Raw genomic sequence first — 16214 nt, forward strand, 5'->3', positions numbered from 1 at the left:
AACCATGCCACATTCAAAGTCACATAAATCCCCTTTCTCCCCCGATCTGAATGCTCAGTTTGAGCTTCAGCAAGTTGTCTTGACCACGTCTACATGAATAAATGCATTGAGTTGCGGCCATGTGATTGGCTGATTAGCGATTTCTGTTAATAAGCAATTGAATAAGTGTACCTAATAAAGTGGCCAGTGAGTGTAAATGACTGAACAGCAATTTCTGGGAGAAATGGTGTATTTTCTGGAAAAATTCCAGGGGTGCCAATATTTTCGGCCATGACTATACGTGTGTGTGTATGTGTGTATGTATGTATGCTTGTATCAAACAAACAATTGTGAAGTAACTGTAAATATGTTTTATATGTTAGATTCCTTAAAATAGCCACGCTTACTGCTTTGCACATTCTTGGCATTCTTTCGATAAGCTTCATGAGGTAGTCACCTGAAATGATTTTCACTTCATATTCGCTGTAATAAATGCTGATACAATACTCAGTTTAAGTTTCTAGTCTCTGTTCTATTAGCTCCAGTACCAGCAGTGTAAACAGACCTGATAGTAAATCAGGACCAAATATAAAAACATATTTATTTGACTTCTGAATCATCAGCTGAATACATGTCAGGTTCCTATGGCAACACAATGCATGCAGTTTGCTATACTGTAACTGCACGGCTTCTTCAATGCTTGTACTAATGTACCGCTCAACAGATTTGTAGATATAACATATTTGGTCACAACTTGTTACCTTAAGCAGCTCCTTCAGCAAGAGGCTGCTACATCTGCGATGCAAGAAGGAACGTTACCCTTCTGCGGTCCAACTGTTCAACATGTCCATGTTCATGTCTTTGTAGTACAAGCCCTGGAGAGAAATTATACCATTGCTCAGTCCCCCCATAATGCTTGTTTAACAAGGCCTTGTGGTTACTCAGATGTGTTTAATGTCCTCATAAGTGAGAGCAAGGTTTGCTTCCAAGCTTGATTAGCTGAATCAGGTGATGGACAAAGCAGGATAAAAGTGCAGATATAACAGAAATAGTGCTATTTGAAGCCCATATTGTGATGCTTATCCATGTCTTGATCTAGAGAGAATATAAGCCTGCATTGATCCCCTGAGTAGGGACAGACTGATTAACGGCCTGGCTGATTATTGTGGTCGATATTTGGCACTTTTTAGATTGGTGATATTTTTGCTTTCATTGGCTAATTATTGATGAATTAAATGTGCTACTTCAGGTGTGATGAGCTATCTCTGTCTGTCATCACTCTGTGGTCTCAGAAGTATCTCTTAAGCAGACACTGCAAAAAGTGAAGAAGAACCACAAGCTGTTGCCACAAACCAAAAAAATAGCTGCTCTTACAGGGGCTAAGCCTACACTATGCAGGTTAACCTGAAACAGTCTGGAAAACAGTCATTTGCAATGCTTTAAGGAATAGAATTTAGTGGGCAATAGAAGTGATAGAATAAATTATTATTGTTATTATTATTATTATTATTATTATTATTATTATTATTATTATTATTATTATTATTATTATTATTATTATTATTATTATTATTATTAGAGAAGAACAGCCGACTCAACTGCCGTAGACAAACAGATCATTCAGTTATTCCCATATAAACAGAGAGCGTCCTCATTCCTATTTCTAGTTATTGTCACCCTTATTAATGAAGAAGCCTATTTATGAATAACAGGTTCCCTGATATCACGTGCTGTTAAAACATTACATTTAATGTATATCGGTTCCAAATATTGGCTATCGGCCTTTCTTGATCTCCAATAATCGAAATCAGTATTGGCAAACCCTTATCAACGACCCCTAGCCCCGAATAAGCCTGTTTTCCTGCTCTCTTGTGAATCGTGTGCTTTCCTGTCTGAAGACCTATACTACAGAATTGACTCCATGATGAAGCACGTTGTGTTTTCTTGAGACAGGCAATATCTCCAGAACTACTGTTGGCCCCAGAAAGGGTCGGTGAGAGATAGCACCCTCGACTGTAAATTCAGAAAAATCTTATGAATGAAACCTAGTCTGGTGACGTCAATGGGTAAAGCTGACGCATGACTCACGTGGGCCGAGAGGGCGGATGTATAAGAGCGCAGCAGCCGCTGTCCGTCAGCTTGGTGCTGAAAACAGAGGAACCTGAGGCGGAATCCCGGGAGAGGAGCACAGAAAAAGACCTCAACAGAGCCACAGACGATCATTAACAGCAGACAAGAACACACACAACAGAAACAAGCTCGTAGTGCAAGCAGCGGGTTTGTGCATGAGAGCAGGACTTCCAGCAGCTGAGTGTGAATGACGAAGGTGGAATCCCCCGCTGCTCCCACGGAACTGCAAGTAAGTGACAACTTATTTGCCATTAGTTTATCTTCTGTTCTCCTGAGATAAGTTTGTCTGAGACTGTGTGATGATTAATACTCAGCATTGATTAAAAGAATGCAACTCTTGAGTTGCCGTCAACATTAGATGCGGTTCATCAGTAAAAAACAAAACAAGAAAAGCAAAAATGCAGGCTACAGGGAGATGATTCCGGGCGTCTGCTGGGTTGGAAACGGTTTGACAGCCGAATCAGAACATTCCAAAAGGCTGATCCTTTCAAATCAATCGTTAGCAGATTTAAGTGTTTTTAAATGCTTGTTAGGCTACTTGGATTGGCCATATTTCTTTGTTTATAGTCAACCGCACTGTCCTCCTCCCTCTCCTCCTCCCATCCTCATTATCATCATCGCAATTATCGTCATTTCCAGCCATCACCGTGACTTGCTTTTCCAGAAACAACTAGATTGAACTGTTTCGACTATTTGCCTTTGGATGCGATGACGTTCACAGTAAAAAAAATAAAAAATAAGAAGGTTATAATACCACAGAGACAGTGACAATGGCAGCTCTTTGTCGTGTCCCAAATGTCTGCATGACACTGACGACAGTATGTTGGGGGGTTATGATGTGTGGGCTGCATAGAGGTTACTCATGTTTTCTCAAAGGACTGTCTTCTGTCGCTTTGCTTGTAGTCTATAAATTGTGGTGGGAACTCCTCAGGCCAGGAGGCTACCTTGTGAGGTGTTAATGAGATTGATGTTCCCAAGCTGGTATGTTGTGTCTATATGGATCATGAGATCAGTCATTTATGTATCATAACCTTCACCGTCAGTATATCCCGTTTAATTAAACCTCCTATGCCTCCACTGCAGTTTCACCTGCAGTGTGTGTGAAATAAAAAATATGATTTTGCTGAATAGTCTACTGACAGGCCATCAGAAAATCAGAAAAGTTCTATATTTTGTGTGTGTGTATACACACACTATATATATATATATATATATATATATATATATATATATATATATATATATATATATATATATATATATATATATATATATATATATATATATATATATATGCCCACATAATGGCAGGGTTTTTTTTCAAACTTGTTCTGAGAAAATGGATTTGTATGGCACTATTGTAAGGAAAATTACTGCAGATTTTTTAGTGTCCAAACACTGACAACAGCAAACAGTGGTGCTGTGCAGCATGGTGATGGACTTTAGAATGGACAAACCTGTAGATGTGATGCCTGTTGAAAAGAAGGTATAGCAGGTGATGTGCTGCTTAGCTTGGCTGCTGTGATGTTCAAAACCATCCACTTCATGTCACTGCCCTTGTTGTGTTCAGTGTAAAGAAAATGTTGGCACCAAGCACAGCCTTGGGTCTCTCAACCACCAGAGCCCACACTAGGAGCTGTCCTTGATCCTGACCAAATGACGCAATTTTTTGCTGCAAGGAATTATTATTATTATTGAAACTGAAGATTTCATTCTGTTTTTCTTTCTTCTCCAGGTTTTTCTGATCTCACTTGCTGCTTTCAGCAGCCGTGTCCTAAGTTGCCATGACCAGATACCATGGTGCCTCAAGTACCCTTACACTCCTGGTTCTCCTGACAGCAACGTCCTTCCTCCATCTGTCCACCCCCAGCCCTCTCAGCATGAATGAAGATGCTGATAACCCACACAGAGACACTTTTCCTGGTTTAATAGTGTCTGGAAACAGAGAAAGAAGGGACGAGGAGAGACGAATAATACCAAAAGAACAAGCTGAGGAAGAAGAAGAGCTTTTCAAAGATGTTGATCCCAAATTACTAGCGACTATTTTACTGGAGGCATTGAATCGCTCACATGTAGAGGGGAGCAGGGAAGGAGAAGAGCATGATGGAGTGAAAGAAAAGATAAAGGCTGAGAGAGGGGAGATTAAAAAAGAAGAGGCATACAGGGAAGTGAGACCAATGGAGGAAGTAGACCAAGACAGAGGTGGGCGACAGGACTTTGAGCTTCTGATGGCCGCACAGGGAAAGGAGCAGGAGAGAAAGGAGGAAGATGAGAAGAAAAAAGCTCAGGAAGAGGAGGAGAAGATGACTGAGAAGGTGATCAGTCGTACCACAAGCCAGACCGTTCAGATGCAAATGGAGCAGCAGCCCACTAGTTCAGATGGAAGAGAAGAGAATGACCAGGGTGCTGCTTTTCAACAAGGATCGACCAATCCTGATCAAGGCAGCCATGAGGAGGAGGAGCAGCTCAGCCCTGAGGAGCTGAAGAGTCTCGAGACTATGATGAAAGAGTTTCCTCGCCTGAATACAGCCACTAAGAGGGAAGGAGGTTCAGAGAAAAAACAGAGAGAGAGCAGAGGTTACAGCAGCCACAATGACATACTAACAAATAAAGGCAGTGACCTTGCTATGTCCAAGAAAAAACTAAAATGGCAAGAGGAGACACAGAAAGCCTTGAACTTCCCAACTTTTAGAGGAGGAAATTTTATGGATGAATTTGAGGGCAATATTTATGGCAGCAATGCAGCACAGCCACAACCTCCAGCAGAGCAGGAGGTGATGAAAGATGATGAAACAGAGGAGGAGCAAGATGAGGAGGTGTTAAGTCCTGAGGAGGAGGAGGCTCGGGCCAAAGCAGAGCAAGAAGAGATGAGGAGGCAGGCAGCTGAGGCACAAAGAGCCAAGTTGGAGGAGGAGAAGTTGGCTGACATTGCCTCAGACATGCTGCTGCACTACATGGTCAAACAAAATAACGGCAACAAGAAGTATACGTCGTCCCTGTCCAACGCTGCAGAGGACAAGAGGTCTGATGAGGAACAAGAAGTGACAGAGGAGGATGATATTGATCCTCAAACCATTGACAAGCTGATTGAGATCTCCAGTAAGCTCCACCTCCCTGCTGATGATGTAGTAGACATCATCAGCGATGTGGAGAAGAAGAAGAAGAAGGACTTGCCAACTGAAATAACATCACGTTGGCGACGACCCTTATCACCCCTGACTTCTCCACTCTCCACTGCATTGCAGATTCCAACTGTTCAAAATAACTTACCTGTCTCGAAGCAGCCACCTCCAGCTGTTAACCTACTCAAAACTTGGTTCCAGGACAAAACGCCAAAACCTCTATTAGCTAATAAAAATATTTGGCCAAAACCTCAGAAGCTTCCATCAATCAAACAAGAACTCTGGCTCACACCACCCAAGTCGGTTTGGTCTCGCTATCCTTTTTACTCCTACACTTACCCTCCTTACTATCAGAGGAATCCCTACCCAGACTATTACCCCATCTATTTTCCTCCTCCCCCCAGGCCCAGACCTAAGTACTTCATCCCTAAATCTGCTGTCACCCTCAGCAACTTCCTGGGTAATTCCATGGATAACACGTACACTTTCCCTCCCAAAAGGCGATACCGCAGCTGGGTCCAACCCCAGCTGAGGCAACCGCCCCCAGGCCTCCAGCAGAAGTCCTACTACACCAGCTATCCAGACTCACTTTACCCCCGGATATTTCAGCCAGCACCCATCCCCAAAGCACGTTCCCCTCTCCAAATGTCTGTGATTCCTCCTCAGCAAAATCAGTTTTTTTATTCTGCCCCAGCAGTGACAAGAAACAAAGATTATTACATGGCTGAAAAGCAGCCAAAAAACAGCAACCATGACGACTTGGAGAAATACTTACAGCAGATACTCATGAGGAGACAACAGATGAAAGACTGAAGGAAGCAAAAGAGGAAAGAGAGAGAGAAAAAACAGAAAAAAGGAGTCATGAGCAGTAAAGAGGGTATTTCTTTATGATTTTCTTCTGTTGATATTGAAGTATTGTTTTACAACAAATTTATTTCCCTTCTCTGATTGGTTGAGATATGAAAAGTCACAGAGGACATTTTCCAGAGACAGTCTGGAGAAAATCAAACTTTGGAATGAAAATACAAGGACATGTGCACATCTTCACTACTTTCCTCTGAAGCAGGGGAACCAGAACGAATGTGATCTGTTGGAAAGTTTAGCCTGGCAAAGATTTGTGTCACATGCTAGAGCTTTTCGTCAACACTCCCAGCATGACAACATTCTCCATTGGACATTTTCTAATGCCAACATTGGAGGACGCTTAAATATGTTGTTACTTGTATGTTTTTCATTGTCAGAGAGAGAGTCGAATGAATCGCAGGCTATGGCCGATTCTGGAAAACAGAAAAACATTTGATTCCTAATTCTACAATCAGAATGTTATCATTTGTACACACAAAAAGGATAATTGTGGGATTATCTCAGGCAGGGAAATTTGAAGCATATTTCAGAAACCAATTCCATAGAAATAACCTGTGTCATACCTCTCAGAGTATACAAACACCAAACATTCCAGCCATATGTGATAGCAGATCGTGTGTTCCTGATTCTATGGTTATTAATATGCTTCTAAAACATCCTCCATTCTTCTAGGCTCAGTCTTTCCTGCTCAGGGCCTGAAAGGTTGACATCAGACAGGCCAGTCAGGCTCTTCCACACCAAACTAGGGGAACCTTTTCTTACAAAACTGACTTTGTGTATCATCATACTGAAAAAGGAAAATGCCAAACTAGCTGTTCATACAGAGCTGGAAGAACATTGTTGTCTAACATGTCGTTGTATTAAGATATTTTTTTATTCATTTTAATTATTATTTGTATTAAGATTTAAATCTAAGGAGTTACTCTGAACCAAGTGGAAAACTCTAGGGTTGAAAAATGAAGCCATTGTGAAAGTACTAAAAATGGCAGTTCCTTGAGGCTGGCTCCAAAAAGCACGTCAATCCACATTTGACCCTATGTTAAAATGACCAGCTTTACAGCAGAAATAAGCATGTTTACAGTCTGGTACAAAAAAACCCACTTTGGTCATTTTTCTATTTATGACCACTGTATTGGGGGTAGATTTCGTACAACTTGCCCATATAAATTGCACTAAAGCTTAAAGTTACGTGTAGTTAAGTGTGTGGCCACATTGCGTGACAGATGGGTATCATGATAAGACAATCCATGGCCCAAGAAACGTTTGCATGGCCCACCTCAGCTCCAGACACACTCCACCTCTTTGCTCATTTTTTGATTAGCCAGGCATTATGTGGAATCAGGCACAACAAAGATGGTGATAGCCTGAGTCACTATACTGAGCTCCAAAACATTTGTTCAGTGAACATTTAGGCGATGACATGAAAGTTTTGTCCATCTTTATTTTCAACCTGGCTATGGAGTGTCCACTTACTTAAGGCCAAATAAAGTATCAACTGACAATCTATTACCTCTTAGAGATGAAATGAGGTTCACAAACAATCTCAGAAAGGCTTAATTCCTAAGCCATTCCTTGTATACTTCTTTTAAAATTAATACATTTTTATGTAACTGTTTCATTTCACATTATTCTTAATGAAAATGCAACTTTTTCCCAGGCCAATACCTTTTTAAGATGTACACTCACACATATCCACCAAAGCTCTTCATAATGAAACATAATGCACCAATAAGCACATTTCGCAGATTTCATACAAAAGGCTTTGGAAGCCACACTAACACCACTATAATGGCTTGGATGACTCATCCTTTTGCATAACTGCTATTACCTTGTTGCTATGGTGCCAAACCCTGGCCAAACTCTATATGGCATTCTTTTACAGTTGATGCCTTCAGATGACGATGAAGTGGTAGATATTGCTGTTGGTTTTTTATTTTGTTCTGATAGAAAAAAGCTGGCGTGATTCTATATTTTATTTATTGTTAAAAAAATGCACACTGATGAATATGCATTTGTATTAAAAATGTAAAATCATTGCGTGAAGGAGTCGGCCACTGCAGATTTGATGACAGTAAAAATCTAAAATGCGAAACAAGGCCTGTATCCTGCTGAGAATTTCATTCTCTGCATAAATGATTACTGATAATAAATAAACACTTTTCTCCCTTTTTCCTATTTTTTGAATAGAAGAAGAGCAGAAATTGATGTTTGTGTTGTTGTTGGCCTTTGTGGCAGTTTGTTGATAAGGGATGAACAAATCTTAACATCTATGTTGCAAATCCAATACAGAATAATAGCGTTCTCATGAAAGGGAAAAGAATGTTAATATAGTCAAGAAAAATAGTGAACTGAATAAAAGAAATATTTTTTTGTGTTTGTTTTTAAAATGCTTATTTTTTTAATGATTATTATTTAATTTTGTTTTAATTTTTTGTTATTGAGAATGAGGTCACATATGCATATGCAGAAGGGAAAATAAAAGGGGCTGTAAAGACCAGACATGAGGGTAGTGTCTGCACGTTTATGTATACTTGCATCTAAAAATTGCGTCTTTAATGACAAACAAGCATCCGTTAAAAAATTTTAAAAATAAAAATCTTAAACTTGAAAGAAACAGTGATGTTAGTGTACCCAAAAATAATTGTTTGAGTCATGTATTCGGTGAGTATTGTCCATGGTCTTTCTAGATGTACCTTGTTGTAACCGTCGTAATAAACATGCATTTGCTGAATGTAAATATGCAAATGTCAATGACTACTTTTGCTACACATAAAGAAACAAATAAAATAAAGTAATTTTATTACAAAATGTTTTATTGTGAACACAAAATAAATTTGTGTGAGTGTGAGAGGAGACAGCCATTTCATGGAACCTCAACACTTTCATCTGCTTGATATAATTTGTTACAGAAACAATACCGAATGCTCACCAGGAGGTAGCAGCTTTTGAGGTTAAAAGTAACAGCAGGCATGTGTTGACTAAAAGATGGTGCACTGTTTCTTTCTCACTCACCTTTTTGAGTGTTGGTCAGCAGCAGATGGATGACAAATTAACAGAAAAGTGTCCATTGTAAGGTGTTTGGCCATCACATGCTGCTGGAACAGCTTCATTGCACCTTGGCATTAATTCTCCCAGTTTCTGGAACTCAAGAAAACTGAAGAAAACAGTTTTCAGATGATGATTTCATTTATTGACAGAAAAATGATATATAAATCAAATTCAAATTTAGAGTTAAAAATTACAATCTCATCTAATCCATCTGCAAGCCATCAGGCTAGTTATAAAACAGACATTGAAGACTTAGCGTTGACATGAATGCTACTTAGAGGTAAGGGTGTTCAGAGGGGTGATCAGAGGTCATAGCAGTCATCAGAGATGGTGATTGTGGGTTGCTGGGATGTGCTAACTCCCACACATGCCTGTGTCAAGGTTTGAGAAACACCGAAACTTATGTAGGTGTGTTAGAGTGAGCTTAATGATGTATGCTGACAAGGACCTTCCACAGACTATCAAATGATGGTCTGTAATTCAATCCTGCAAACAGAGCACAAAGAGATATGTAAACTGAATGGATAGTGTGCATGCGTGTGACATAAAATGCACAGAGATAAAAGTCAGGCTCAGGATGAGATGGGATATGCATGAGTAAATGAGAGGTAAGGCTGCACAGAAATATAATCATATTAATTGCTGCCTGTGAAATTTAAAAGAAAAAGAAATGGAACAACAGGAAAAGCAGAGAACGAGTTTGATAACTGGATGAGGGAAAAGTAACACAGCACTGGGCAGAGGCAGGGAGGAGGTGGAGAGAAAAGATGGTTGATGGTTGCAGCTCTGCCCACGGAGAGGTGCAGTGATTCATGATGTCACGTGATGTAGACTGGGTGACTCATCCACCAACATCATCATGCAGCCACTGCAGAGCACCAAAACACACACACACACACACACACACACACACACACACACACACACACACACACACACACACACACACACACACACACACACACACACACACACACAAAAGTGTACATGTTAGAGATGGGTATGTATGCATACATGCTCAGGCACATAAAACCATGAGAAAGCAGCCTGCTCAATAAAACACTTAAACCCTGCCATTTATATGTTTATATACTAATAAAGACTCACATATGTAGGACTCACACGCACGCGCACACACACACATATGCACACACACGCACGCACGTACACATCGTTGTATTTTCATTACTTCAGAGGCCATTACAATGACATACTGTGCATTTCATTTTCGAGGGATTTAAGAACCCCAAACTATAAAATCTACTTATGCTAACTCTAACCTGCAATGTTCCTCTCTGTTATTGATTTCATTTGTAACACAGCACCCCTGTGTATCAAAACTACATTTTTTTAATCCTTAAAATAACCCCTTCCTATCTTAATATGGCTTATATATAACTCCCCTTGACAGAATTGGTGCTCTTTAACTAAATTTCCTGACTCTCTGACACAGACTTGTTTCTTCAGCACAGTTCATAGGTTCTTGATGGATTTTAAGTCAGGACTTTGAGATGTCCAGTCTAAGACCTTAATTCTAGCCTGATTTTGCCATTTCTTTACCACTTTGATGTCTTGTTGGAATACCCAGCTGTATGCAAGATCAACCTTCAGCCTGATGAGTCTAAGTTTTCATGAAAAATCTGGAGATAATCCTTCTTCATAATTCCATTTGCTTTGTGTAAAGCACCAGTTCCACTGGCAACAAAACAGCCCCAGAGAATAAAACTACCACCACTATGCGCTACGGCACTTCTGGTGTTTTTTTGGGTGAAAGGCTTTACCTTGTCTTCTTTCAGCATATTGCTGGACATTGTGGCCAAGTAGCTAAATTTTAGGTTCATCAGACTACAGAACCTTCCTCTAAAGGGCCTTTTGCATGGCAGCCTCCCAGCCTGTGGTGATGTAAATCCATTGACTGTGGACTGATACCTGTGTTCCTGCAGGTTCTAATTAATTGCACACCTTCGTTTTGGTGATTCTTGGTTGACTCTTGATCATCCTGACCATACATCTTGATTTCCTCTCTACATATGTGCCAATGTTTAAGATGAATTGAAAATGGCAACAGGTTTGAAAAGAGGATGTTAGTTTGCAAGACCCTGCATCTGTTTGAAGCAAAACTAAGATCAACTGAACATAGTGGCAAAACCAACAACTTAATTACCTTATGAAGTATATCACAACAATAAAAACATCAAATTTGATGAACACATGGACATTAACTGTTGATGAGCAAGTCCAGGAACAGTTGGGCTTCCCAGGTGAAAGCAGTCCTTGTGCAGTGTTCTAGAAACTGCAGCTTTGCAGAGTTAGCAACTTTTTGCTATTTTGCTTTGTTGTTCATGTTGCTCATAGCCAACACACTTTGTGTTTTAGCTGCTTGCACTACATGAACCTGTTTACTCTCAGTTTGCATTGTGTTGTAGTGTTCCAAAGGGCTGTTGCACAGATCAGAGTCAGCAGCTGTGGACTGAGGCCAGATGAGGAAAAGGTGAGAGCAGTGACGCAGCTACCTCTGCCAGAGAACAAGCAGGAACTGCAGAGGTTCATGGGAATGATCCAGTACCTTGTCAAGTTCATACCAAACTTGCCAGACATTACTGGTCCTTTAAGAAAGCTGTTTGAAGGTGACATAGAGTGACACTGGGAGGAAGCACAAAAGCAAAGTTTTGAACATCTTAAACAGCTGGTCACCACTGCTCCAACTTTGAAGTTTTATGACGTGAACAAACCAGTCACGCTGTCAGTAGACACCAGCTCTGATGTGATCGGTGCAGTTATTCTGCAGGATGGACAACCTGTAGCTTATGGGTCAAGGGCTCTCACTGACTGACTGAAATAGAGTTTCTGGCCATTGTCTGTGGATGTGAGAAGTTCCACCAATATGTTTATGGAAAAAACATTCATGTTGAGAGTGACTACAAGCCACTTGAGAGCATATTTTAAAAAATTTACACCAAGCTCCTATGAGGCTACAAAGATACAGCCTCACCGTTACCTATCGTCCAGGTAAAGAACTTCATATTGCAGACAACTTAAGCCGAACATTCCTCAAAGAGCAAAAGGAAGATCTGCTAGACAAAGAACTAGAGGTAAACATGGTTACACCTCAGCTACTCATTTCAGAGGAAAAACTGCAGCAGTTCAAGAAAGCAACAGCAGAGGATCCTGAAATGCAGCTCCTGAAAGAAAACATTTTCAAGGGATGGCCGTATGAATAAAGTGCAGTGCCAAAAGAAATTCAGCCCTACTGGACATTAAGGGATGAGATCACATACACAGCTGGGCTGATTTACAAAGCCGCTAAACTCATTGTTCCAAAGCAGCTGAGACAAGAGGTGCTAAACAAAATCCACGAGTCACACCTAGGAATGGTTAAGTGCAAAGAAAGAGCCAGAGACATTCTTTATTGGCCACACACGTCAGCAAACATTGAGGAAGTGGTTTCTCAGTGTGCCATTTATAATGAAAACCGTAACAACAATGCAAGAGAGCCGTTATTCTCGCACCCACTACCTGACTGGAAACAACCGTGGGAGAAAGTAGAGACTGATCTGTTTCATTACAGAGGATCTGAGTTTCTACTATGTCCGGACTGTTTCTCAAAGTTCTTGGAGATAATTAAGTTAAAGGATACCACCAGTAGCAGTGTCATAGTCGAACTGAAATCAGTGTTTGCAAGGCATGGCATTCCTGATGTCATCTCAGATAATGGTCCACAGTCTGTCAGCACTGAGTTCAGAGACTTTGCAGGAAGCTGGGAATTGAGACACATTACATCTAGTCCTGGCTACGCTCAATCAAAGGGCCAGGCAGAAAGAACAGTACAGACTATTAAAAATCTGTTGAAAAATTCTGAAGGTGAAAAAGGTAACCCCTATATTTCAATATTGGAGTATCGCAACACACCTCTGGAAGGTGTAGGTCTGTCGCCAGCACAGTTGCTCATGGGACGACAGCTGAAAGGAAAACTGCCAACATCCACCTCACTGCTTACTTCAGATGGAACTGTTCACGTGTGCAGGCAGTTGAAAGACAAGAAGGAGAAGCAAAAACTTTACTTTGACAGGCAAATCAGAAGACTGTCTGACCTGCAGGCAGGTGATACTGTCAGAATGCAAAGAGGAGAGATGAGGCAGCCAGCTGTGGTCCTGCAAAAACATGAACAACCACCAGGGCTGGACTGGCCATCTGGCATACAGGGCACTGTCCCAGTGGGCCAGTGTCTAGTGGGGGTTGGTCAACACGTTTCCCCGGACCTGTAAAAAGTAACTTGTAACAGGATTTTAAATTTCACAGGTTGCTTCTATTTGACCGTCGCAGCTTATCCAGTGTTAACGACGTTGGTTATCAGCTCAGGAAACACACAGACTAATTATGCGCAAGTTCAGCCATCCCACATGAGGCTACTCAGCCAGTGACGTTTCTGCATTGCAAAACATCACACCTCTGCGATCAGAAAACAGTTGAGAGGTGAGGGAGAGACGAAAAGAGGACAGACAAAATAGAAAAATAACGCGACACTGTGAAGAAAGTAGCCCTGCACATGCTGACTATGTTTGGTTCAACATATGAACAGAATCAAAATTAAAGATTGTTGCAGACTCACCAGCAGGCACCAGATGTGTTTGAGAACGGCCCTGACACCATTCAGGCCACGATTCAAAATACCGGCAGGGCAAGCTGCACCTCAGTTCTCCCCTTAAACAGCAGGGGATATGAGGGGAGTAATACAAGACTGGAAAAAAATGTTACAGTGTTCTATTGTTTAAATTTTTTGAGATTTAGGTATTGTTAAAGATGTATATAAGTTGGTACAGGGTTTCCGGTCACTGTTTTTTCAAGTTCTGCACTTTATTTTAAGATGTACAGTTATAGTAAAAGTTATTTATTAATAATTGTTGTCAAAATGTTTTTAAACCGTACTGAATTTATTTGACAGTCAGTTGTTGATTACATGCAGACGCTAATAAAACTACTAGGTTACATCAACATATATCACATGAATTCAAGTTAGACATTATGATGTTCTGGACCTTTGCTTTAATAAATTTTCTCTGACTGGACTTCTTTGAATTTTAGTTGAATATCCCTGGTCTACGGGATTGCATTTTTTTTCCAGCTTGTCAACAAGTTTGTACAGGTCTCTAAAGATTTTTTTTTCAATTTTTGTTCTTAAAATCCAACCTTTCAGTCAATTTTTGTCCTTGCATTCAAAAATTAGTGCTTGATTCAGTCAACTGATGATGTTGTGGGTTGGTCTGAGCCAAAAATGGTAGGGCTGATTTTTTGCCCCAGCCCACCCCTGACAACCACAATCTTGTGTGGTTAGTACACCTGATGGGAGACTGTGCATGAGAAACCGAAAGCATCTGCTTAAAACTGATGAGAAAACCTGTCATCCTGCACAGGAAGTTGAATCCTACCAGAACACTGACTTAGCCGTGAAAGACATGGATACAAGAGCGGAATATGCGGACAAAACAAGTGAGCAAAATGAACACTCTGACACACTTTCACACCAAACCAGATCAGTAAAATCACAGCATAATAACCTATAAATAATGACAACTCTATTTTTTTCTCTTTGTTTTAGTGCAAAAAGTACAATTCTGAAAACGTTCACATTTAATGAACTGTTGTTTAACAAAAGATTATGAACACTAACACTTCTTAAGAAAAGTAAGTACAATTTCAACAATATCACGCCTCAGTTTATCATTTCCACATTACAGCTTACAGATCACTGTATCTGCAAAGGCACAAACCATTTAGCCACAGGTATGTGCCACTGAACAATAAAGTAGATCTAGAAATTACTTTAAAGTTACAGTTTTACAAATTCACAATTTTCAGTTAATGTCTTCTCTAGAATTTTTACACTTTGCAAAGCTGTCGCATGGCCGGAATGGACCCTCTGGCTGGCCGGTTTTGGCCACCAGGTCATGTGTTTGGCAACCAGACTCTATGCACAGACTCTCATGGACATGGTGAGATGACAAAAGGTTAAATTATGCCATCCTTAGATCATTCTAACAGTGCCATCTCATCACCTCTCTGGCTCTGCAACCTTCCTCCAGGGCTGTTGCAGCTCAGACATGGATCCAGGAGGCTTGTTCCTGCTGCTCCCTGGGGATGCTGAGCATATGTCCTGCTCTCCTTGTGACAAGCAGTCTCTCCCTCTTCTGCTATTTCCTCCATCCACTTTGATAGTTGTTGGTTGTTTAGTTGGGGACATTCATTTCTTTAACACAACTGCTCAGATGCTTTCTTAGGGCTAAAACTCTTGACAAACTGTCTAAACTAAAAACACTTCTGCTGACCCTCCTCACTGCAGCAATGAAAACTTGAAGTGAAGCATTAAGAACTACAGTATATGGATGAGAAGCACTTAACTGATCCATCCAATCAGTAATAACGTTACCGTGATTACTTGGGTATTATACTGTACAGAGAAAGGCTTGACTTTTGTCTTCAGCTCACTGTGCATGGTTGAAATGCTTTTTGAATACCATCCACAAAGCCAAAGTTAAAATCTGAATCCATAACAGTGTTCACTGCTTGACAGCCTAATGACCACAACATGTTTGCCAACATTCCTATTTTAACTCAGCATTATCCAAACTGAAAAGACTTGCAACTGGCTTCCATTACACTGGCATTCACACACTACTGCCAATATAAATTCACCTTACTAGCTGAAAATACTATTCTTAGATTGATTGATTGATTGATTGATTGATTGATTGATTGATTGATTGATTGATTGATTGATTGATTGATTGATTGATTGATTGATTGATTGATTGATTGATTGATTGATTGATTGATTGATTGATTGATTGATTGATTGATTGCCAGATTACAGAACAGCCCCTCAGACAATTTGATAGAACACAGTTCAAATGATGGGACTTATAGTGACATTATTATGGGTACTGGTACACATTGGAATTAAAGGGAAATAAACTGGCAGACAACACAACAAAATATGCCATGAAGTTGCACATTGCAAGTGGAAGAAGACAGTAAAGGATTTCAGAAATGAGGCAAAAACAAGGCAGCTGATTC

The 16214-nt window shown here is 40.4% G+C and overlaps 1 protein-coding gene across 1 annotated transcript; it reads left to right on the plus strand.

The window, feature by feature from the left end:
* Window positions 1-2085: 2085 nt before the first annotated feature.
* Window positions 2086-8840, plus strand: vgf (VGF nerve growth factor inducible). Its single transcript, XM_023268886.3, has 2 exons — window positions 2086-2338; window positions 3845-8840. Exon 2 carries the CDS (start codon window positions 3894-3896, stop codon window positions 6042-6044), a length of 2151 nt encoding a protein of 716 aa, XP_023124654.2. The 5' UTR covers window positions 2086-2338; window positions 3845-3893; the 3' UTR covers window positions 6045-8840.
* The last annotated feature ends 7374 nt before the right edge of the window (window positions 8841-16214 follow it).

Source organism: Amphiprion ocellaris, chromosome 23, assembly GCF_022539595.1.
Source record: "Amphiprion ocellaris isolate individual 3 ecotype Okinawa chromosome 23, ASM2253959v1, whole genome shotgun sequence".
NCBI lineage: Eukaryota > Metazoa > Chordata > Actinopteri > Pomacentridae > Amphiprion > Amphiprion ocellaris.